The sequence below is a fragment of the Cheilinus undulatus genome, linkage group 23, assembly GCF_018320785.1.
Source record: "Cheilinus undulatus linkage group 23, ASM1832078v1, whole genome shotgun sequence".
In the NCBI taxonomy this organism is placed as follows: Eukaryota; Metazoa; Chordata; class Actinopteri; order Labriformes; family Labridae; genus Cheilinus; species Cheilinus undulatus.
In genome coordinates, this window is record NC_054887.1 from 25,590,584 (window position 1) to 25,613,532 (window position 22,949).

The window sequence follows — 22,949 nt, forward strand, 5'->3', positions numbered from 1 at the left end:
ATCACGTGGGTGAGTCAGTGGGCGAAGCATTTAACAAGAGAAAAGGGCAGAATGTGTAAAATGTCTCATTTAAAGGGCCTCCAAGTGGCCATCTTGGAAGGAAAATGCCAGGACCTATTTAGAAATTGCGCAGTTTTATGAGTTTGGCCCTCACTGGCTGCCCTCCAGCTTAATCCACATTGTGTCAGGACTTCCTATGGACCAAAGCTGGTTTCTCAAGCTCATCCCCACCTCTTGTTTAATCTCCCCCGGCTCTTTCATTAGGACCACACCATGTGTTGATTCTAAAGAAATGAAGCGGACACCTCATTTTGAGCAAGAATGAGCCGGAGGGCTGCTTTTGTCCACAGCAGGAATGCCCATAAGACAGAGGGGAACACTGTTTGGACTGACTCGGGTTGCTATACCAGTGCTGGAGAAAGCCATGGCAACGCAAGTAAGAAGGTCTTGCTGGACCACGTAGCGCTGATACAATGTGCCCGCTCTGGGTTTGTCATTCCAGTCAGGCCTGACCCAAATTACGACATCCTGGGCAAAAAACGGTCCACTCAAACCCCCACACAAGCAAAGATATACTTAATTGGACTTGGGTTTATTTGCCTGATAGCGCTATTAAAGAAAACATATGGATGTTTGAAGTCTAATCACCAAGGAAGCGGCCCTGTTAATGATTTAACACCATAAGTCCACATAGCCTGTGGCTGCTGGATTATTAGGACTTTCCAGCTGTTTACATGTCTGCAAGCCATTTACCCATTAATTCTCTGCATTTTTTCAGCTTAATTGTCTTTAATGTTTTCATATGTTTACTATGTCCTATCAACAGCCTTAGGGGGAAATAGGCATCAATAAGGAGCATGTCGGAAGAAGTTTCTGGTTACTGTAAAAAAATAAAAAAAAAAAAAAAGGGAAATATGTAAAGCATAGATTTGATCAAAACTTTCCTGTGCTTCTTTGCAACTTTAGGCAAAGTTTTCACACTTTGAGATTTAAAAACAAGAGCAGTTGATACAGGCATTTAAGGAATCCACAAAAATCCCACTCAAATACACAGAAGCACACACCAAATTGGATTTCATATCTTCTGCGCAACCGAGACTTTGCACGGTTCAACTCCAAACTTTTCAGCTTGCCTGGCTGCTCAAGTGGCCGCCTCAACCATCCCATCTCGCCAACCCCATGAAAGGCATGCATCAGTAAGTCTGCACCCAGAAAAAAAGGAATCCACTTACTTTATTTTGGAGGTCTGGTAGTTGTATGTATCAGAGCTGGAAGAAGAAGAAGTTTCTCTAGGCTCTTTTCATCTGCACCTCTGCCCCGCTGCCCTGCCTCTCAAATACTATGTCTCTTTGTGGGCTGAGCATACGATAGCTGTGTAGTTTTTTTTTTTCTTTTTTGTGTGAGTGTTGCACTGACTGGGGTGAGGGGAGGATGGTGGGTGTTGAATGCTTGGATTTCCTGACTCGTGATCAGGAGCTCATTACCCCCCAAGGTCACTCCAGGGACGCCCTCTGCCTGGCACTCACCGAGACACCAGACAGAAGATGTGAGCCGGACGATGAGAGTGAGAGGGGAAAAGAGCGAGGGAGAGAGCAGTTAAGAGGCAAAGTGCCTGGGAGCTCCATGGGGACGGAAAAGAGAGAAAACAGACGTTCAGATAAACAGAGAGAGAAAGGAGAGATAGTGAGAGATCCGAATGCCAACATAGAGGTAGATATTCAGGAGGTGCGAGCAAACACAACAACAGAAAAACGACTGGATGAGCACACAGAGCGAGCAGCAGCCCAGTCAAAGCACACAGTTATATAAAAAATCTTGTTGATCCATGGAAAAGTGAGTCCAAGCACAGCAATCAATAAAGTATTGGCAAACAGCAGCTGGGCTCTGGGTTTCTTTTTTTCAGCTTTATATACAGGCGTGCAATGCAGAGGCAAATTTACTCTGTCATGTGAATGACATCTGCTTATGCAACGTTACAATCGCTGTTTCCTGAACTGTTTTTGTGGCTCGGTTGAGGAGATGTTGCACTACAGAGTTTGTTTTTCATTGCAGGTTTTGTGTTTGCCTTCTGCTTTATTGTTTTGCATGGGCATAGTCAGAAACAACAACAACTGAAAGTTTGAGTGAAGTTCATTTAAAGGAGTTTTCCCATTGGGCACAGTTGTTTCACACCATGCCGTGATTGCTCCCACTACACTCAGCTGGTCTGCTTTCACATTAGTAACATCGATCCATGCCCGAGCACACTTGCATGAGTACTCTGTCTAATACAGTGGGTGGAAATATGCGTGAAGTTGGTTTGCTAAATCTGCCAAGAAGAAGCAAAAAAGAAGAGGCAGCCATGGCAGTCACTTGGATTGGCATTTGTTTATGCACTGTCTCATCCCACAGGCTATTAGGGATGTTTTTATATTATTTTTAAGACACCAACAACAGTCCCTCTTTCTACTTCCATATCTACCATGCTGCCTAGAGGATAAAGTAGGCTGGTGCTGTGCAGAGGCGATGGTTTCTGAAGAGACAGGAGATGTTCATAATTGCCTATGCAGCTCTTCTCACCAGCAAGTACCCTGTACTCAGGCACAGTTTCATCCAAATCTCCTGTGTGTTGTGAATCCACATGAATCGTGCCTGACACCATCTTTTTAAGTGGTTAGGGTTATATGAACTGGACCCTGGTGGGTCTCTGATGTAAAAACTTCCCTGAGATGACTAAGCAGTAGACAAACCAAATGAAAACAGTTTGGCTGCTTTCAAACCAAAATGTCCCAGTTTTTTTGTCTGTTAAGGTAAAATAATGCCAGTATTCAAGTTAAGAAAGAGCAGGAACATGCAGGTAAATTAAAAAAAAAAAAAAAGAAAATCATCAGCAAGTTCATTTCTCTTCTATTTTGTTCGAGTCAAACATGACTTTGCTTGAGATTCATTGCAAATTAAGTGAAATGTTTCTAGCCTGTCGTCTTTAAATCCTAATGATCACACCCTACAGTCTATTAAAATAAAAATCCAGTATCTCTAAACATCAAATACTACACAAAGTCTAGGGGCTGACTAAGTACAGGCCTGGCCAATTATAAGGACCAATATTTGGCATCCAGATGATTATCTACAGTACTGTGCATATCTTTCAGGCACATTTGGGCCAAAAATTGAGGCTGAAATACAGTGTGTAATTGTGAGTAACCCTGCCATAGGTCACTATTAGGTGTTAAGGAGGATTGACACAACCCTGGTTGTGCTCTGGATGTCCGGGCATATTACCAGGGGTATGGAAATCAATATGGTGAAAAAATAAAGTTCACACCTTTAGTAAGAAGTAAGGGCATAATGTGGCAAGTAAGCATGGCCTAGGCCAGTGTTTCCCGACCCTCTAGCCCCCCTACATGTACCTAAGAAAAGCAGAAAAAAAATAAGGCCTATGTATGCTTTTCTCATCAAAGACCTTTGAATAAACTACTTAATAACTGCTTTATCATGATTTTAATTAATATTTGCAAATCTAATTTTGGCAGCCTCAGAACAAACAAAGCCTCACACCCCCCCTAAGATCTTTGGTGTCTCCCCTGGGGGGTCCTGGACCCCAGGTTGGGGACCAATGGCCCCAACCTGGGGCTCACTTTGGGCAGGTGCAAAGTCCTGCTGGAAAAAGAAATCAGTATTTCTATAAAGCTCATAGGCAGATGGAAGCATGAAGTGCTCTAAAATCTTCTCATAGACAGCTGACAGTGTTGGCTTTGTACTTGATAAAGCACAGTAGACTGACACTGCAGATGACATGGCACCCTGAACCATAACTGAATGTGGAAAATGAAAACACTGGACTCCAAGCACCTTGGGTTCTTTACTTCAGTTATCTTCCTCTAGACTCTGGGACTTTGGTTTAAAATGAAATGAAAAACTGGGGCTTTGGACAACTGAGCAACAGACAGAAAGGGTCCTTTTAACAGCTTTTTATCTTCATTATGTGAAATTTATCCATGAAACAAAAACAGTGGCTTACTGTTTAGTAAATACACCTTATGGAATGCAGTTTTTTAATGGATTCCTCCATTGCAAACAAGAAGTAAGCAGTGGAAAGAGAAAGAACTGAGACGCATGTCTACATGACTTGGAAATGTCTAGTGAGGCCAGTAATCACTGAGATACAGCAACAGAACAGCAACTTCCAGCAGCAGTTAAAGTCTCCTTATGTAGCATCTTTGACGTGACATTCCCATGGCCATGACAAGCATGCCATGTTTATTTTGGTGGCCCTGTTAGGTGGGTCGCAGTGAGAAGACCAGACTGTTAGAACTATACAAATGAAGGAATTCTGTTGCTTTTAAAACTGCTGGAATCATCTGAACTTAATTAGTTTATATATCAGTTAGTTAACTGTAATTTGTCTCATTAATTTGTCTTTGGTTAGCTCACCTCCTCTCACCTTTGCAACCAGATATCCTCTAAGAGGGAGTGTGGTAATAACTTGCGGACACTCTCATGGTGTAGTGAGGCAGATGGCAGGAGATGACCCCTCAGAGCATCGTCGGCACTCTGTCGCAGCTGGACAAACCTGGATTGACAGATTACAGCACACACGATCAATAGAGAGTACCATTAGTTCTGTCCACAAAGCCCTGTGTACAATACTGATGCCAGTCCGCCTCTGTAAACTCTCTGCAGTCCACACATAGAGAGATGGCCGTATATTTCACCTTATAAGGCTGCCTTTCCTGGCTCAGGTTATTGATTGAGTGCCTGGCATGGATTCACACAGCACTTGAAAAACTGCAGCGTGCCAAAAAAGCAGCTCTTTAGCTCATAATTATTAGATAACACTTTTTAGTGCCAGGGTTTGTTGTTGAGGTGCTATTCAGAGGCTTTCACAATGTGATTATAATGCACTATTTCAATCCTTTAATGGTCATTATATGCTGGAGCGTGTTAGATAAGAGCCTTTCAACAGTGGGATGAAAACATAATATTGTTAATTCAAAATGCAGGACCAAATAAGCAATAATGGCCCCCAATCAACAGTGGCATTAGAATACATACTCTCTACTAAAGTAGGCCCACAGATTCCTTTAAAAAAGAGAAACTGATAAAAGTAGAAGTATTGATTGAACTTTCTGCTGAAGTTAAAAAGTAGAGGCTGTCCAAGTAAAGTAAAGGTAGCTCTCTGCGTGATGTTACTTACTGATGTTTCTGTGCAACTCTAGTGGATTGCTTTGCAGTATTTTGGAGACTGCTAACTTCAAAAAAAAAGGAAAAAGGGAAAAATGATTTACACTTAGCCTGCTCAAGACAGCTTTTCTCCATGTTGCCCTGTCCATTATCTTTCTTATCCTTCAATACAACACAAAAATAATGTAAAAGGTGTTTAACAATAGCTATACCAATATTTCCTCTTTTCTATGAGGTCTGATCCATCCATTTGAGAGGCATCTGGCTGCAGCCCTTGAGCAAACCTCTACGCTGGGGCATTCGGCTGGAGACCTCTATGGTGGGGCGAAACCTCTGCGCTGGGGCGTGACATACATTGCCCAAGCCATGGACCTCTACGCTGGGGCGTGAGGCGTATTACCCGCGGTGAAATTTCTGCTCTATCCACTTGCCGACAGGCTGACCCTAAATCTAACCAGTCAGATTTTAATGCCTAAACCTAACCAGTCGGATTTGAATGCCTAAATCTAACCAGTCGGAATTGAATGCCTAAATCTAACCAGGATTTAAACGCCTAAACCGAAGCAGTCGGGTTTTAATAGCGTACACCCATAAGGGTCGGCATCTGCTACTGTGCAGTCCAGCGTAGACCTGTACGCTCCCCAGCGTACGGGGCTATGCTAATGTGTCATAAGCACAGCAGTGTAGTTATGCTAACAACAGCTAACACGCTGCATGCCCCAGCGTAGGTTTGGGCAATGTACATCATGCCTCAGGGAAGAGGTTTCACCCCACTGTAGAGGTCTCCAGCCAATCGCCCCAGCGTAGAGGTTTGCTCAAAAGCTGCAGCCAGACCCTATTGATCCATTTGGTCAAAACTGGTTCTGCAATGAAGATAACATTCCACAGGAAAACTAACATAAAATACAAGGATAATCAGAGCATGGTGGTCACAATACAAGAGTTTCAAACATCAGTACAATCATATCAAACAATTTAATACCTATTTTAATTTTGCAAAGCAAATGCATTGGCCAGATTCATTGTCTGTCATCAGGCAGGTGCAGTTTGCAAAGACGCATTCTGAAATGATTATGCCAAGACTAAGAACAGACGAGATTAATCTGCGTCATTTGAGGAGAACAAAGTGGTAGCTACCAGCAGGTTCAATTGTACTGGATGCCGGTAGCAATGGCTACAGTATAGCGGCAGTTTTAACAGAACTGAAAAAGATTTCTTATTGAAAAAAGGAGCAAAGAACTGCACTTCAAGTTTTCCGTTAAGAAAGAGATGTTTTCACTCTTCTCCCGACCTGGTTTGGCATGAGTCTGTGACCAATATTTACTACTCATATATGCCGATATAGTCAAAATAGTGACTGCAATGATTGGCAGAAATTTGATTCCGATTTGATACCAATATTGTGTGTTTCTTTATACAATGGAGTGATTAGCTTTGATGTAGCTTTAGTTAAGGGGCAGTTTTATTATTTGTCATGGGTTTTATCCACCAACAAGCTCCACGGTCCATAAACTACAACAGCTCCCATCTGCCCAGCTCAAATTACTTAACAGAGCTGCACATGCAGACTACCTCGCTTTGTCTTGTTGCTCTGATTGACCTGTTATAAATGTGACAGACAGAAGGTTCATCCAATCACCTTCTGAAAGGTTTTTTGAAAGTCCTGCCCTTCCCAAACACCTTGTTTATATATATATATATATATATATATATATATATATATATATATATAAAAACAGCTTTTCTGGAGTATCAGGTTATATTTTGATAGCCTGGCAGCAAATACAGACGTTCCATTTACCAAATATTGGTGATATTTTGTTTTTAATACCAAAAATTAATACCAGCTCCTGCACACCACTTTGGTCAAATATATTGTGTGGATGAAGCTCCTGATATAGTTGTTGACGTTGGTTAAATCACCTTTCTCAGGAGGCTTGGTTTTGTTGTATATCTCTTTAAATGCAATTTCTGTAGGAATCGCTGACTCCTCGTGACATTTCAGCAACTTGAAGAGTTGTCCCATTCCATTAAGGAAGGTTTTACCACTACTCCTTGTAATTCTGTCTTAAGGGGCAAGGTAGCACTTGAAATGGAAGAGTAGGGGTAACAGCTAGAAACGGTATTGAACCCAAGTTTGTGTTTAAATCCAGAGGCCATAAGAGTTGTTTGAAAGTTGAGTTTCAGGTGAGGCAAGTGGAAGTCATCCTCAGCTTGTTTACCATGAAATGATACTGAATTTAAACAAAACTGAATCTAAATTTGAGAGAGCTTAAGTAGCTCTTCTCAAGCTTTTGTTAAAATCAGATTATGTAGTCAGATGAAGTCTGTTCAGCTGTTAAGAGTCCTTGTGGAAAAACTTGTCGCTTGCAAAGCTCTCTGAAACTTTCCAAGAGCTTCGAAAGATTACAGAAAACAAACCTTAAGTATGCACTACTAATGCATTCGTCTTTATTTATTCATTTAATATACAGGAGGACTACTTCATTTGCGAGTGTAGGTGTTTGGTTTTTGCATAAGGACTTTCCAGCATGTCCAGTTATACGCTGCTGTTCAAATTTCATTCCCCAGAGACAGCATTTTAAATTACAATCCCACCATATGAAGATGTCCTTGGCAACAACATATCAAGAAAAGAGGTTTGTCCTTGCTGGATTAAAACAAACTATTTGTGATTTTCTTTCAGTTGGTTTGATACTGAAGAATTGTTGCTATAGAAAGCAGGGTTGAGTGGTTTTATTGACATAAATTTTAAGATTCCTCCCTTTCAAATGCTGAGAAAGTCTTACACCAGATGGGTCCATCAATACTCAATCTATCCAACCAAAGTCTGACTCAAGTCCAGGTCCTAAGTTTAAGAACCTGCCTTTCATTTCCCAAGGGTTAAACTTTTTTGATCTTGGAAAAACGATGATGGTTGAAGAGGTATGAGGTGATTTCTGATGTTATAAATTTTAAGAGGCTGCTGGAGGTCAAGAAGGGGTGAACGTCTTGAGAACATTTTCCTTTTGCTGCTGGAAGCTTGTTTTGAAAGTCATCAAAGAAAATGAGAGAAATGTAAAATTGGCAAGTGAAAAAATAATAGATTCATTAGTGAGGAGCCTTAAGGCTGTGTCGCTTTTATGCCTCGGAAAGATATGCCCTCATTTGAAGTCTAAATTAAGGTAGGGAGTCGAAATGAAGGCATTGATTTTGCAGGTGATTGAGCAGTTGAGAAATTTTGGGGATCACTTCAGGTCAGAATCGGCATCGGAAAACGATATGCTTTTAGGACTTTTGCAAAAAGGGAATAAAATGTTCAGGGTTTCACCAAACCCTTCAGAAAAGTCAATCGTCCTGCGTGCAGCTCCACGTGTTTGGCATCATGTTGCCCTGTTGGGGATTGCAGCATCATCCCCATTGATGGCCAGTAATTAGTATGACTCATACCCCCCACTGATAACGATATACCATTCCTCTGCTGCGTCTCATATTCCACTCATTAATAATACATTTCATCCATTTGCAATCCACCCCTCCCCTTCAGTCCTCCCTTAAGTGTGATATACTTTAGTGACATCCACCAGGAGCTCCTCCAATGATATCATTTCCCTAATTAGATTAAATGAGATATGACAAATGAGGAAAAATAATGAAAAACGATACAGCATGGACGCTGTGAGTTGATTTTCTGTTGTGCAGAGGGCACAAAAGGAGTCTGAGTGAAGAGTTTACACAGATATAAAGGGATGTGAGTGAAATATGATCTTTATATTAAATCAAACCGCTCCCTCGTTAGGTTTTACTCACTTCAAACCGCCTGCTGTCATTGTGAGGCTGAACAGAGCCGGGGAATGAAGTCCCTGCTAAGCTCAAATAAGCCTGTCCGTTGAGTGTGTCCACCAGTGGACCAATGAGAATACGTCAGTGACTTGGCCCATCTGCTGTGAAACTCTGATGAAACAGAATGAAATCAGCCTGTCGAAGCCAGTCACAGCGCTTTTTTCTGTCTTTTATTTTAAATCACAGCTCCAGCGGCCATGCCCCTCCATCCTATCGCTCCCGCACCAGGAAATGGCAGAAAAGTCATTTTTCCACACCTTTTTTTCTTGAAATGCAAGTATTCAATTTGTGAAACACATCTAGGAGGAAACAGAGATAGAATTTATGGCATGGAGAGCAGCAGAGAAAATAGCAGTGTCTGTGAACATCCTCTAGAATCACTCAAAAAACGTTTGGATATAAGATAATCATACACAGCAAAAAGCAACGCCCCATAATAACACGGTCCAGGCTCAAGGGCAGATATAGGCTTTCTTCACTGTTATTATCCATACGTTTCATTCAGCACAAAGAGATAGTACACCAGGATGAACGCAGGGACAAAATGTCTTGACAGTGTGATTCACAGTGTGGCCCCTGCTGGGCCACACGTCACATCAGAAACAGGACAAAGCACACATGCACAGTGAACATCTGTGGGGTCACGACCGCCATTTATATCTGGACCAAGTCTAATACTGGATCCAGCTGTCTATAGAGCACCTAATGAAAAAGTTAAGTTTATTTATGTCGACCTTAATCACAAGTTCATCTCAGAGGACTTTCCAAAGTATATGGCATATAATTCTCGCCATGCCTCGAGATCCGATAAACATGTTCTTAATGAAACAACCTTAAGAAGAATAATGAAGCTTAGGCTAAGTGTTGCACAGATGACAGGCGAGTAAAAGAAGTGCACAGTAGCCAATTAAAACAGTTTTAATGTTCAGCAATAGTATAGCATAGTAACCCTAGAATTTAGTACATACTCTATTTCATTTGAAAAGAGGGCTGCATCCCATACACTGGTCTGACATAGGAGTATTGCTCAGACACCACAGTTACCATGACAAGTTCAGCTCCTATCACCCAATGAACATAACATGGCATGCTTGAAAAAAAGTCTCAGTCATTGTGAATAGCATGGAGTCACTCTGCTCAAGCATGCAGGGAATGCAGATAGATCATAAAGGCAGGCATTGGCACTTTTTAAAAGCTTTTCTCATGAAAGAGGTCATGATTAGTTTGTTACCAAGGCAGTAATCTCCTGCAATTGCATGCTAATTGTAACTGCATTTAGTTGAATAGTCTAAAGTTAAGAAAACTCCCAGAAAGAAAGAAAAAAATGGAAACAAATGAATGGGATCAGCTGCACTGTAACCTTGCAAAGCAGATGGATACACCCGTTTACGTGTTTCTCACTGGTGAATCCATCTTGCAAAGCTCCCGTCTGAACAGTTTTGGCCCGGTGAGAAAGTGACAGCGTCGAGGGGCAGTACTTTTGGGTGCGGCAGAGTCATGATGTAAGCAAGCAGCAACAAGAGACCGGTGCAATTAAGGCAGAAGACATTAACGTGGATACTGCTAAAGCACCAGTTTTATCAGAACATGACAACATTTCATTGGAAATGGAACAAATTCACTCCTCAGTAAGGGCTATGTCACGTGTTTTGTTCCTCTCATTGGTCCATAAAGATGTGACAGACAGAATGTTTATCCAATCACCCTCTGATTTTTTTTTCAAAGGCTCTGCCCTTTCCCAAATGCTTTCCCAGATGGATGTGTGAAACACATCCATCTGGCGTGCCAGGTTAGCTCCACAGGTTAGAATGTGGCAAATGTTAGCAGTGCCAGTGTTTTGACAGTGCTGCTTTCAAAATAACTTAATATTTAGAAAGATAAGACTTAAATGCCTTTCTGCAGGATTTTCTTATACATTTCAAGCACTACCTAACACAAAAATAATTGCAGCCTTTTATTGATTGTGTACCTGCTAGTCTGACATTGAGATTGCTATTGCGATTGGGGTCAAATGTATCTGTTCTTGGGCCTAGTCCCTAATGTGAAACCACCCTATGATACTTGACGACTTTTAGCAGGTAGCCCCACAACAAGAATGAATGGCAAGAACAGGGACGTACTGTTTGTTGCATAATTGTGAGCGCAAAAACCAAAACAAATGAGGTGAATTGGTCCTCAAAACAGAGGAGGTTCAAGAAAAGAGATGTCTTTAACACCAGTTGGCCTTGTTAATATTAGAAGATTAAGTGTGATTTGATTCTAGTAATATGTCAGTGGGCCTCATCAGCACAAACAGTAACAAACACTCTAACAGCACAATAACTCTAACTCCTCTGTAAAATCGATTTCCATCACCAGACCTTATGAAAGCAAACCTTTATCTCCTGAAGTTTATAGCTCCCATCTATTCAGCATGAGGTAATGAACGGTATCCCATTATGTCCATTTAATTTCACAAGAAGCTCCCTTTCATTAATAAAGCATAAGCTCCTGGTTGAATATTAATATTTATACTGCTCTGCCCCAGCTAATAAAAGTTAGGAGATTTTTACTTTACAAAGACTATTCCCTCAGGGATGTGATCGGCATGTTTGCTTTTTGTGTTGTCGTTGAACGGCTAGCAACTTCAGGAGAGACTTTTATTCATCTAAGAAGAAAAATTTATATCTGCTGCTTCAAAGACTGCTGCTGCATTTGTTATTCCAGCTCTAATGCAGTGTTAAATCTCCATTTAAAAACCATTTGATGCTAATTAGTCATCATACACTTCCAGCATGTGTCGCGTAGTAATGGAAATGTATTGATTAGTGAGATAATCAGACGGAAAAGGAAAGAATGCTGATTTATTGGTCTGATGCTTTTGTATGATAATGTGGTTCCCTTGTATTGGAAGGCAGGGATCCCCAGGGAGCTTAAAAGATGTCAAGTTTTCTTGGGTGACAGCCTGCGTGTGCTCCTACCAGTCGTACGAATGGTAATCTGATGCAGTACAGGGATCATTTTTTTTCTGTGCATGATGCCTCAGAACTTTTCCAGCTGAATTTTAATGCAGCTCCAACCAGATAAATCAAACGTGTCCTCTCCTGTACTCATGTATAACCATGTCAGCGAAAGCCCCTGTCCCGGCTGTCCTGTTTGAACAATGCAGAACTTAATTTATGACTGACAATTAATCTGAAGGAGCCCAAACACTCCAGCGTGGCCGGCGGAGCATGACGGCATCGGCGAAAGAACAGCCTTCGCCCAATTCGTCTCCCAGCCGACAGTCTGGCCCCTGTCACAGTGGCGTTTATCTGCCTCCATACGCTACCCCACCAAAAACTCATTAATCTCTAATGGCTTAATTCTGTGTTCCCGGTATGGCCAGCGTATGTTCTCATTAATGGCTTTTCAATCTTATGTTATAGAGCGGAAGCGAGATTATAAAATGTCCCTTTTATTCTAAAAAAAGGGATTAGATTGGAAATAGAAAACGTACGTGATCCCTCTTGTAGTTATTTGATGGTGAGAGCAGCAGATAATCGAGTGTGAGATCGAGTAGGAGGGATGATGACAGAAAATGAAAATGTAAAAAAGCTTCAAGGGAGTCATAGTTCAAACAGCACTGATGAACTTGTGAAAGACGCTGAAAGACACTCAGAGAACAGAGTTTATGAAGGGCAAGAGATTCTTTCCTTCAGCTCAGTGGTTTGACTGTGATTATAAAATACAGTCACAGCTAAAGTCAGCATGACGGCTCTAAAAGTGAAAAAGTGAAGTTATCAAATATGCCATTCTTGAATACTTTCTAATACCACCTTCTTTTCAACAGATTCTTCATTATATTAACGATCCACAGCTTAAAAGGTTCAGACACCCTACAAAAATGACATCTTATTCATCAGAAAGACTCTCAGGAGAGGAATGAATCCATTAATACAGAAAGAAAACCCCCACAAACTGTCTAAACTGCACAAAAGTACATAACCAACTAGGGCTGTTAAGATTAATCGTATTACTCGCAATTAAGATCCATAAATACAGCATTATTTTTTTTAAATCACATGCTTTACTGTCCCCTTCACCTTTGGTTAAGTCACAGCAGCATCTCTCTACAGCCACAGTGATGTTAAATTAGTCCACCACTGCTCCTTATTGTCTCATTTCACTTGAAAAAAACACAGAGAATTCAGTGGACAAGTCAGCTGTACTTTGTGTCACAAACATTTCCCCTTATCTCCTTTTCAATTCATAACAGGTTCCTTTTTCTAAAGCTTGTGTCATGATCTTAGATCGTCCAATAAAAGCAGGTCTATATCCAAACAGGAAGTTAATTATCCCTTCATCTAAGACGAAGAAAAATCCAAAAATGACAGTTTGAGATACAAACTAGTGGGATTTTATAATGCAATAAAAAGGATGCAATTAATAGTGATTGTGTGACAGCCCTATTAGCAACAACTTGGTAATGCAATCACTATATAACAACCAGCAAGTATATTTACCCTGAAGTTTTAAACTGATTCTCTCTGGAGTTTCACTTCTCCTACAGTCTCCTATTGCCTCACTCACCGCACATCCACAAAAGTGTCCTTCTTACACGCGTGTTTTGTATCAGAAGAGGAGGAGGGAGAGCACTAAGTCAGCGGAAAGTGTAAACACTCAGCCGAGGCAAGTTAGCGGTGTTAACAGACAAAAGATTGAGATGGAGGAGCCGTCTACATGGAAACCAGTTCATGAGTATCCGTTTTTTTATTGTATTGTCGTTTCGTCCACACAGATAAGCCGTTTTAGAAGCCAGAAAATGCTACTTTTTGAAAGCAGGTTCTAGGGTGAACGAATCTGCACACGTCACCCTGTGCATCTCCATGTTTACAACCAAGCACATCTTTTCTAAAATGACAATGTCATAGCCCACCTCAAGCTGTATGTGCCAACCCCACCAACAACAAAAATAACGATAGATTATATGATTTTGTTCATCCTGCAGAAGCTACTGAGCTTATTATGACTCTTAAAGCTGCTCTTCTGCCAACGTTAGCAACAAATGGTCATAGAGACCAGCATTCACCACATGTTCTTGGATCCACCACTGAATGCAACCAAAAGGGCAGCCAGGAGAAAGTTTTGGGTGAGGGAAAAGTTTTGGGTGCACTTATCTAATCTAATCTAATCTTCTTTAATTTTTGTAGTATTTCTGTGAAAGTATTACAGCACCTCTTACATGCCTGGCATATATACTATAGCATTTTCAGTGGTTTTGTGCTTAAGCAGACATTTCTTGAAACAATGCCATGAAGAAAACTTAAACAAAAAATAAATGGATCATTTTAGTCTCCATGTTGACAAAGCCAGATGTGAAGGATTTGGTTCAGAAGAAAAACAGCACTGAATCTGTCATCTGGAAGTGGATTTTAAAAGAAGAAGACAACAAACAAAACTTGGGTAAACTGTAATATATGCTGTATGATTACGCTGAGATTACGGCGGCTGTAACACAACACATCACCAAAAACATGACCTCAGTAAATGTTGAAAAATCACAGTTTAAAATTCTCATACAGACACTGGATTAAAAGTATGGTTTGAGCGCAATTTTTTGCTGCAAACTCCCTGCAAGAGTTGTACATATCAGTACGAAAGAAGGTGGGCCAGCAGCTAACAAATGTGATCCATCTCTCCAAAACCATGGGTCTATGACCCAGCAGAGCCTGTTGGCCTTGTCTTAGCCTAACAGTACAGTACATCCACAACTGGGGACTATAAAATGTTTGCCTACAAATAAGCTTTTTTCCTGATGATCACACAAGAGAGTTCCTAGCACGAGGTCTTAAAGACACCATTATGTCAGAAACTCATCAAGTGTGCATCACCATAGATAATGGGACAAATGTGATCAAAACTGAAAGCCTGAATGGGTGGAACATACTTCAGTTTTTACCATTGGCTGCTTCTTGGGATTGGTGAGTTTTTGTGTAGGTTTGCTTTACCCTTAATGAATGACACAATCAGCATTTATATAATAAACAATAGTAAACATCACAAACCACTGTATAACTTCTGATACATAATAAAAGACCACAGGAGTATTTCATGCTTTTTTAGCTGAATGTATAGACTAGAAATATTGCAATATTAGCTGTTTGATATTTACAACTAGTTCACCATTTACGCTTCTAGTATCCTTACAACTCCATGAGAAAGTCCTACTGTTGCAAAAGTAAAACTCACTGCACAGGGCAATCCTTTATCCTAAACATCATTTTATTGTTTAACTAATGGCTCTATATCTGCACATCTAACTTCCCTTTCATTTATGTTTCAGCTGGCATTATCACACCAGGTGATCTGGAGGTTCTTTAATGACACTCATTATGACGATTTTAATCCTGAACAGAACACCCTGGGAGCAAGCAGCTGCTGTAATTTATTAAAAGAACGGCAGAAGAAGCTTTCCTTCTAACATGAGACATAAATTTCCTTCCAAGCCAGTGTTGTGAGTTTAAGTGTAAAGGAAAGAGACAGAGAAAGGAAGCTGCAACTTCTATAAACTTGCTGATTGAGGGGGTTAAAACAAAGATCCAGGCATGAGGAGATGCCTTGGATGCTTCCATCAAATCTTTGTCTGTGAACAGTGAGACCATGGAAGCTGTAGAGCGGTTCATTAAGGACCAATGGGTTCCCTGAGCGGGAACAGCAGCTGCACTTCTACAGCCACTGAGCGTGCTTTCCCAAGCCTGATCCGGCTCACCGCATACCAGCAGCACAGAACCTGGTGGGTAGCTCATACACTAAGGGATAGCAGGGAGGATACCTGGAGAGATGGGGCATGGGATGACAATCAGGAGGCTGGAGCAGTGCAGGACCAAGGTTGACGTGGCGAAGTGCAGAACCAGCATTTGCCTCCATACCGCACCTGACCTGCTTAGGTATTCAGGCTTCAACAGCCACACTTTACTCATCAGTTTCGCTGCAGAGCCTAGCTACCCTGCCGGTATGAGTTGGAATTGGGTATTGTTTGGGTGTTTCCTGATACTGTACTAAACCAGTACTTTTTAAAAGGTGCTAATGTCTAAATAGTGCCTGAATCAATAATAAAAGCTGTGTGGGTATTGTAAATGATTCAGAAATAAGATGCCAGTAAGTATTGCATTTTGTGCCTTTTCTTTGGAGTGACAGCAACTGTGTTTGGGTGGTGAGGTACTGAAATTAAGCCCAGAAATCTGTCTTGTAATTCGGTTGGTAGGTATCGGATGTGGTGGTATCGGTACTATGTTGGTACTGGATTTCGATACTCATTCGTAGGTGTGACTAGTAAGTCATACCACCAGGGGAGAGGGGCAATGCTCACAGAAATCACTGGAGGCTAGTGCCACTTCTAATTCCAAGTACCTCAAATGAGACTACTTCAAAGATAGAGAAATATCCCTTTAATTATCTTGGACTGTTTAGACACTGTGACACCGTGTAATCATCTAATTCCCCTGTACAGTACCTGAGTGATGTCTGATCTTCTAAGCTTCATTCTTAGCCCCAAATTAGTCGATTGCAAGCAACAAGGAAAGGTCAAGAAATAAGTCTGCCAATAAAACTTTCAAACCAAGACACGTAGTTTTGGTACTTTTCTCTTTACTGTTGCAGGGATTATGGATTCTCTCTCTTTCGCCTTTGGGTGTTTGCTCTGTTGTGAAATAAACAAAGCCTTCAATATTTCATTCCTCTATAGTGTCATCTGAGCACTAAAATTCATTCCTGCTGTTTTCCTTCTAAAATCAGTCAAATATTCAGGCTTCTGGGTGTCAAAACAAAACAAATTTCTAAATGAAGCTGAGTGAGTAGCTCTCACACTGAGTGCATGATGGCTTTGACGCCAATTAGTGAGGAAATTACTGAAAAAAAGAAAAGCTATAAAGACAGAATGAGGGCCTGAGAAAACTTGATTGACACATCATCTGCCCTTTGCATTTTCCTCCAAAAACTGCATCTCTCTGTACTTGTGCTGGGAGCGTCTGGGTGTTTCCGGCAGTCACCTCTAACAATAGGATTAGTGCCAAGCTGAGTAGCGAAAAAGGCAGAGGAAGGGAGGATAAAAACTGCCGGGGATCACTGCTATCACTGATGGAGCCTGAACCCCCGAGGGAGCACTCGTCTTTCTGTTTGATTTGTTCTCTGTCATCCAGTCTGTAGCCAGTGGGCTGGGGGCCTGTTTGCTCGGCACCGCACGGCCCTTTTATCTGTCGATTGAGAGAAAGGAGGAAGGGAAATAGCTCCGTGACCAAACACTGAACCTTCCTCCTTCACTTCCTCCAGGGGAACCACCCCAGGAAAACGGCATTGACCCGAGGACATCGAGAACCGCTGCCACAGACCTGATGCTCCTGTGTGATGATGGGAGTCCTTTGTGTTGATAACATCAGATTCTGTGTGATTTCACTGGCACTGACCGCTGTTTTGCCTCATCCCTTGTTTGTAAAGATGACCTACCTGTGGTACTTAAGTGAATTTAGATAGAGTCAATATCCTCATAATAAAAGCACTCCGTTTCACTCCAGCTGATCACCACTTGTCAGTGTTTGGAAGGGCCTGCGGTCCCAATCGATGGGAAAATAAATTACCACTGGCAACCTCGCCTGAAGGCTGAGGAGAGAGGGTGAGCTGCGGCTGCAATTCAGGCATAGTTTAAAAAAAATACTTCCAGTAATGAGACAGCATCTGGGTGATAGGGGACATATGCAAAAGTGATGGATTTGTCTCTATTTTTGACTCTCTTGTCTCCCAGGGGGGATTCAGCAAGACAGCTAGAGTGTTTGTGATTGGCACCGGGCCCCCTCGGCCTCATTTCTCCAGTTGCGGGCTTCTCTCCGATCCGGCCAAGCGTGTAAACACACATCAGCTTAGCGTGCGCCGGTCCTGCCCTTTGCAGGTGCTCACTGTCAATCCAGGAGGTGGTAAAGAAAATAAAAGTCCTTCTGACAACAATGTTCAGCCCATCTGTGATCCCAACTCTGTAGGCTGCAGGGTTTGTGTTCAGATTTCAGCGCTCATGAGGGAGATTATCGAAATGTAATGAGCTATTAGACTTTTAATTAAACTTTTAATCATATCAACAGCGTATGAAAAATTTGATAGGGGAAGTTTGTGAAAATAGTAAATCAATCTTGCTTTATTTGACTCACTTGTTTCAAATTAAAGGCACATTAATCAACTTTATCCTCCCATACACAAAACGACTTTGAAAAGACTTTTACAGCACAGAAGTTTCACCTCGTCCCACTTCTTAAAGCACTTGGTTTAGGTCTTTAAGATTTTATAATCCTGCAAGACTGAGTGTCATGCAGGTCAGATTTTATAAGGGTGCACTAGGCTGTTATTGAGAAAACTTTCTCACCAGCTACCCAAAAAAAATTATGAGAAAAACAAAGAAAAGAGCTGAAAAAAGGGACTTTAGGCCAAAACTGCCCTTCTGTTTCCCATTTATAGGAATCCAGTACAATAACAGAAGTAAAATTTTGATTGTGAAAGCATTATGAAAACTAACAGACTTTTCCTTTCTCTGTATCTTTTTTACTAGATTACCAGAGGTTATAACTGCTTTGTTTTGTGTCTATATGAGGAGCAAGGCCACATTCAGTTAGATCAGGGATCCAGCTACAGCTGGTGGTGCTATCGGTTGTGATTTAAACCACAAAATCCGCTGGTAAAGCATAACAGACAAGAGAGTAAATGACTCAGTTTCATCCAGTAAACTTTGTAATCTACAGTAGGACTGGGAAATGAAGGGTTGCTCTGAATGGGATCTGATCCGATCAATACGAAACAATGTGATGCCAAACCATACTACAGTGATCATGTACTAGTGGCCTGGGGGCCACATCAGGCCCCTCATACCTTCCCATCCGGCCCCCAGAACATTATCAAATTCAAAATGTGCCTTTCCTCGTAACATTTCTGAAATACAAACATAAAAATGTCCTTTTTAACAGGTGAACAACTGGTAATCTTAATTGTGCTGTTACGTGCTGCATGTCAGTGTTCCTCCTTTTTGTTGATGTTATTCCACAGTATTAAATATTTAAATTATTACTGATTATTGGACATTTATAAATTGATTCAGAATCTTCCACCTCCACACAATGCATCTAAGAATAAATTTTTTCTCCCACCTCTAATGCATGCTGTGTAAAAGTCAAGAATGTTTGATGGATTCAATTGCTCAAGAGTTCTGAACTTCCACTGGCATTCATGTGTGCAAACAACTTTGTGGCAGGAGCTCAAAGAATGGGTTTCCATGGCCGAGCAGCTGCAAGGAAGCCTAATAATAACCGAGTCCAATGCCAATGCACACCAACACTGGTCAGATGGGCAAGTCTTGGTTTGGCAGATGCCGGGACAGTCTTACCTGCTTGACTGTACTGTACCAAATGTGTATTTTGGAGGAGGAGGGATAATGGTATGGTTTTTTTTAGGGTTTGGACAGGGCCCATTTACTCCAGTGAATGTCAATCTTAATGCTTCAGCATACCAAGACGTTTTGGAAAATGCTATGCTTCCAACTTTGCAGCAACCAACAGTCTGGGGAAGGCCATTTTCAATTGCAACACACCCCAGTGCACAAAACAAGGACTATACAGACATGGCTTGATGAGTTTAGTGTGGAAGAGCTTGAACCCTGACCTCAACCCCATCAAGGACCTTTGGGATTAACAGGAAAGGAGATCGTTAGCTACGCCTTCGCACTCAACATCAGTGCCTGACCTAAAAAATGCTCTTTAAAATGAATGGATAAAAATTCCCACAAAAACACTCCAAGGTTTCATGGAAAGCCTTCCAAGAAGAGTGGAAGCTGTCACAGCCACAAAAGGAGGGCAAATGCCATATTAAAGTGCATGTATTTGAAAGCAATATCATTACAGTCCTTGTTAGTGTAAGAGTCAGGCAGTTTTGTCCAAAAATATGACAATTATAATTCATACTACATGTTTGGAGGGAGTCACCAAGGAGTGACACCGGGATTCAAACTGGCTGACATAGCATCCGTTTAGAGAACCATTTTTGTCTGCATAATCATGTATTAAATGAGTCAGCACAACTATGTATTAATACTTGGTCCCACACCTACTTTGTACAGCACCAGTATCGTCACAGTTTGCTGCTTTTTGTTGAGTGCTGTTGGTTGTTATCGTCATTAGACTTCATCATCTTCATGCATCAAGACAAGTTTGAATTTTTCCGGACATCAAGACACAGGAAAAGGAAAGTATTAGCATCGTTAAACAATCAAAATGACTAAAGAAAAGAAAAGTTTGATTATTTTAAACAAGCATTAGCAAATCATCTGTAACTTTTGACTCAGTATCAAGTCTTTTGGCTGATGTTAGAAGACTTCATCAAAGTGCAAAGAGGAAGCAACATCAGTCAGAGAGAAACTGTCCAGCTGAAATTACAGACAAGACTGTTTAAACGGGGTCTTACCTTTGATCACAAAGCTCTCAGCTCATTTTGATCAGCATCTATTTTTAATGAAGTCACATACAGCAGCCTCAGTGAGAATGGACGTCAGTAGAATAATGTGCCATGGATGGAAGTGGACATTCTCTCAGTGATAAAGTAGAGGGATTTTGCATTGCAGTGCCCGATACTTAACACTTGCTGCTGATTTTTAATAAGGTATACCATCTCTGAATTATCATTAGGAAGCATTAAATGTGGTGAATTACAATGCAGCCGCCCCAATGGTCTCCATTTGACTATGTGACTATGTAAATTTGACTTAAGAAATCAGACTCTTCATACACTTTAATTCTCCTTTAAACCCTTGGACATTTCCCTAACCTTTTTCTACTTTGCATTATGAGTTTGAATACTGATCACACCTGAGTCTTTTAAATTCACTAGCAACATTCTATGACAGGCATCGTGTGGAAAATCACCCAAGCAAAGCGTCTGCACTGATGTGTCTTTCATTTGTGTTTTATTTGGGTCAATTTCAGCCAAAGCAGACGGAGCAGAGTGGTGCCACATCGATGTCTGTATTAGTGTCTCCCAGCATACTGATGAGAGAGCATCTGATCCAAGAGGAGCTCTGTGATTTCCACTTAATGAGGTTGAAATAAGCCCCTGTCCGAGCAGGTAAGGCTAGACTGTGTTGACCTTTAACACCTCATGACCATCAGTCACGAGAGCCTGACAGATTGCAAACAACTGACCGAAGAAAGACTGGCCGCATCATGAATATCACTCACTGTGAGGAGGCTTGAATCTGTCAGAGGGGCAGCGAGGACATCAGGGTGAAGTCAATTTGCAGTTAATCTCTATCTGGCTATCGAGCTATTAATCTATAAGTCGATAGCAAACGATATATACTCTCATTCCAATTTAGAGCTTGTTAATGTTTAAACACTGCTGATTGGGTTTGGGCTGCATTCATTCAGAAAAAAATGAGCAGAAAGACACAAATAAATGCAAAAATATGCGCTGCCAAGAGAAGCTGTCAAATGATTAAATTCAGACTAACTGAAGAATTTAATCCAGTAAAAAAAAAAAAAAAAACCTAAAGCTTTCACAGTTATGAGATTTATAGTGACATATGCAGTTAGGATTCAATTCAGGGTATTTCTAAATGTATATTTACATTTTCCACTCAGTAAGCTATTAATTTTTATATATGCTTAATCGACAAGATAACTTTTACAGTTAGTCACTGTGGTGATGTGAATTTAGGATGCTAATGTGATACTAAAATTGCAGCATAGAGACTTACAAATATTATCGGGGTGGACAATGAAGGTTTCATATTTTTAAGCCTAATGCACACCTGCAGCACTTTTTTAATATTCAATGTGCAACTGATGTTTAATTAATGCGGACGTCACTTTTTTCCGAGTATTCTCTTTCGTTTTTTTTCTTTTTCTTTTCTTTTTTAATACCGCAATACATGCGATACCATGGATGTATTACCCGAAGTATTATCATACTATGAGATTTTGATACCCTTATATCACTACAATATGAATTACGGCCTGAGCACCGACCTCAGTAGCTGGAATTTGTGTTTTTAATTTTAATTTTTTAAATATATATATTTATTTTTATTTGGGACTGGGTATTGCCACTAATTGCCTGGATCAATCTGATTCCCATTCACTAGGTCCTGATTTGATTTGATTTGAATCGATTTGATTTGATATTGATTAATGCAGGGATATTTTACTATCAAAAGCTATGGTGCTTCTACATTAAAGAGAACTTTTAGAGAACTTTAGCTTGAAATCAGGGATGTCCCAATCCCGATCACATTGAAATTGGGGGTCTGTAACACAACCGTTTCATGAGGTGGTAGCAGCGGAGCAGCATTTAACACTACAAATTTGATCTGTCATCTCTGATCAAAATACGCAGCGGAATACAGGCACTTCACTATTGCAACAAGCAGCTTCACCGAAGATACAAACGCTGGAGTTTAAGAGAACAAACAAGTACCCTCGAGGGAACAACAAGGCAAAAAAGATAACAGAAAAAGTGGTCAAGTTCATCACTTTGAACAACCAGCCCATCTCTGTGGAAGAGAATTTGGGACTTGGTATCAGCTGATATTCAATATTAAAAAATCGGATCGGGATCAGAGGCCAAAAATGCTGATCGGGACAACCCTACTTGAAATAGTACAAAGAATGTTCCAACTAGGCACATCATTAAAAATATTAAGGCTTGCATTAAAAATTGATCCCAAACTACAAATATTTACATCACTATTTTACCTCCATGTGGCTCATCCTGGATATGGCCTTCTTTGACTCTTTGCCTCTGTCATTGTAGTGTTTAAAACCAAAATGCAGTCTGATATCCTCTTTTAAGTCTGGAGGTGCATTCAGCTCCACCATGTTTGTTTTAACACAGATAAGTCACTTTCTGCAAGTCCAAGTTCAAAGTCGTTTGGTTAAATGAAGGAAAAGGCATGTTAAATGATCAATCTTTGGATTATGTCT

General features: G+C 40.9%; 1 protein-coding gene across 2 annotated transcripts in view; it reads right to left on the minus strand.

The window, feature by feature from the left end:
* Positions 1-22,949, minus strand: part of ptn (pleiotrophin) — a 125,640-nt gene that overhangs the window by 79,415 nt on the left and 23,276 nt on the right. Inside the window, exon 2 of one of the 2 annotated variants that reach the window (XM_041780896.1) lies at positions 4,424-4,552. The exons of the other annotated variant lie outside the window; for it this stretch is intronic. Coding sequence (XP_041636830.1) covers positions 4,424-4,552 — 129 coding nt within the window. The remainder of the gene's footprint in view (positions 1-4,423; positions 4,553-22,949) is intronic. 2 annotated transcript variants of the gene reach the window in all.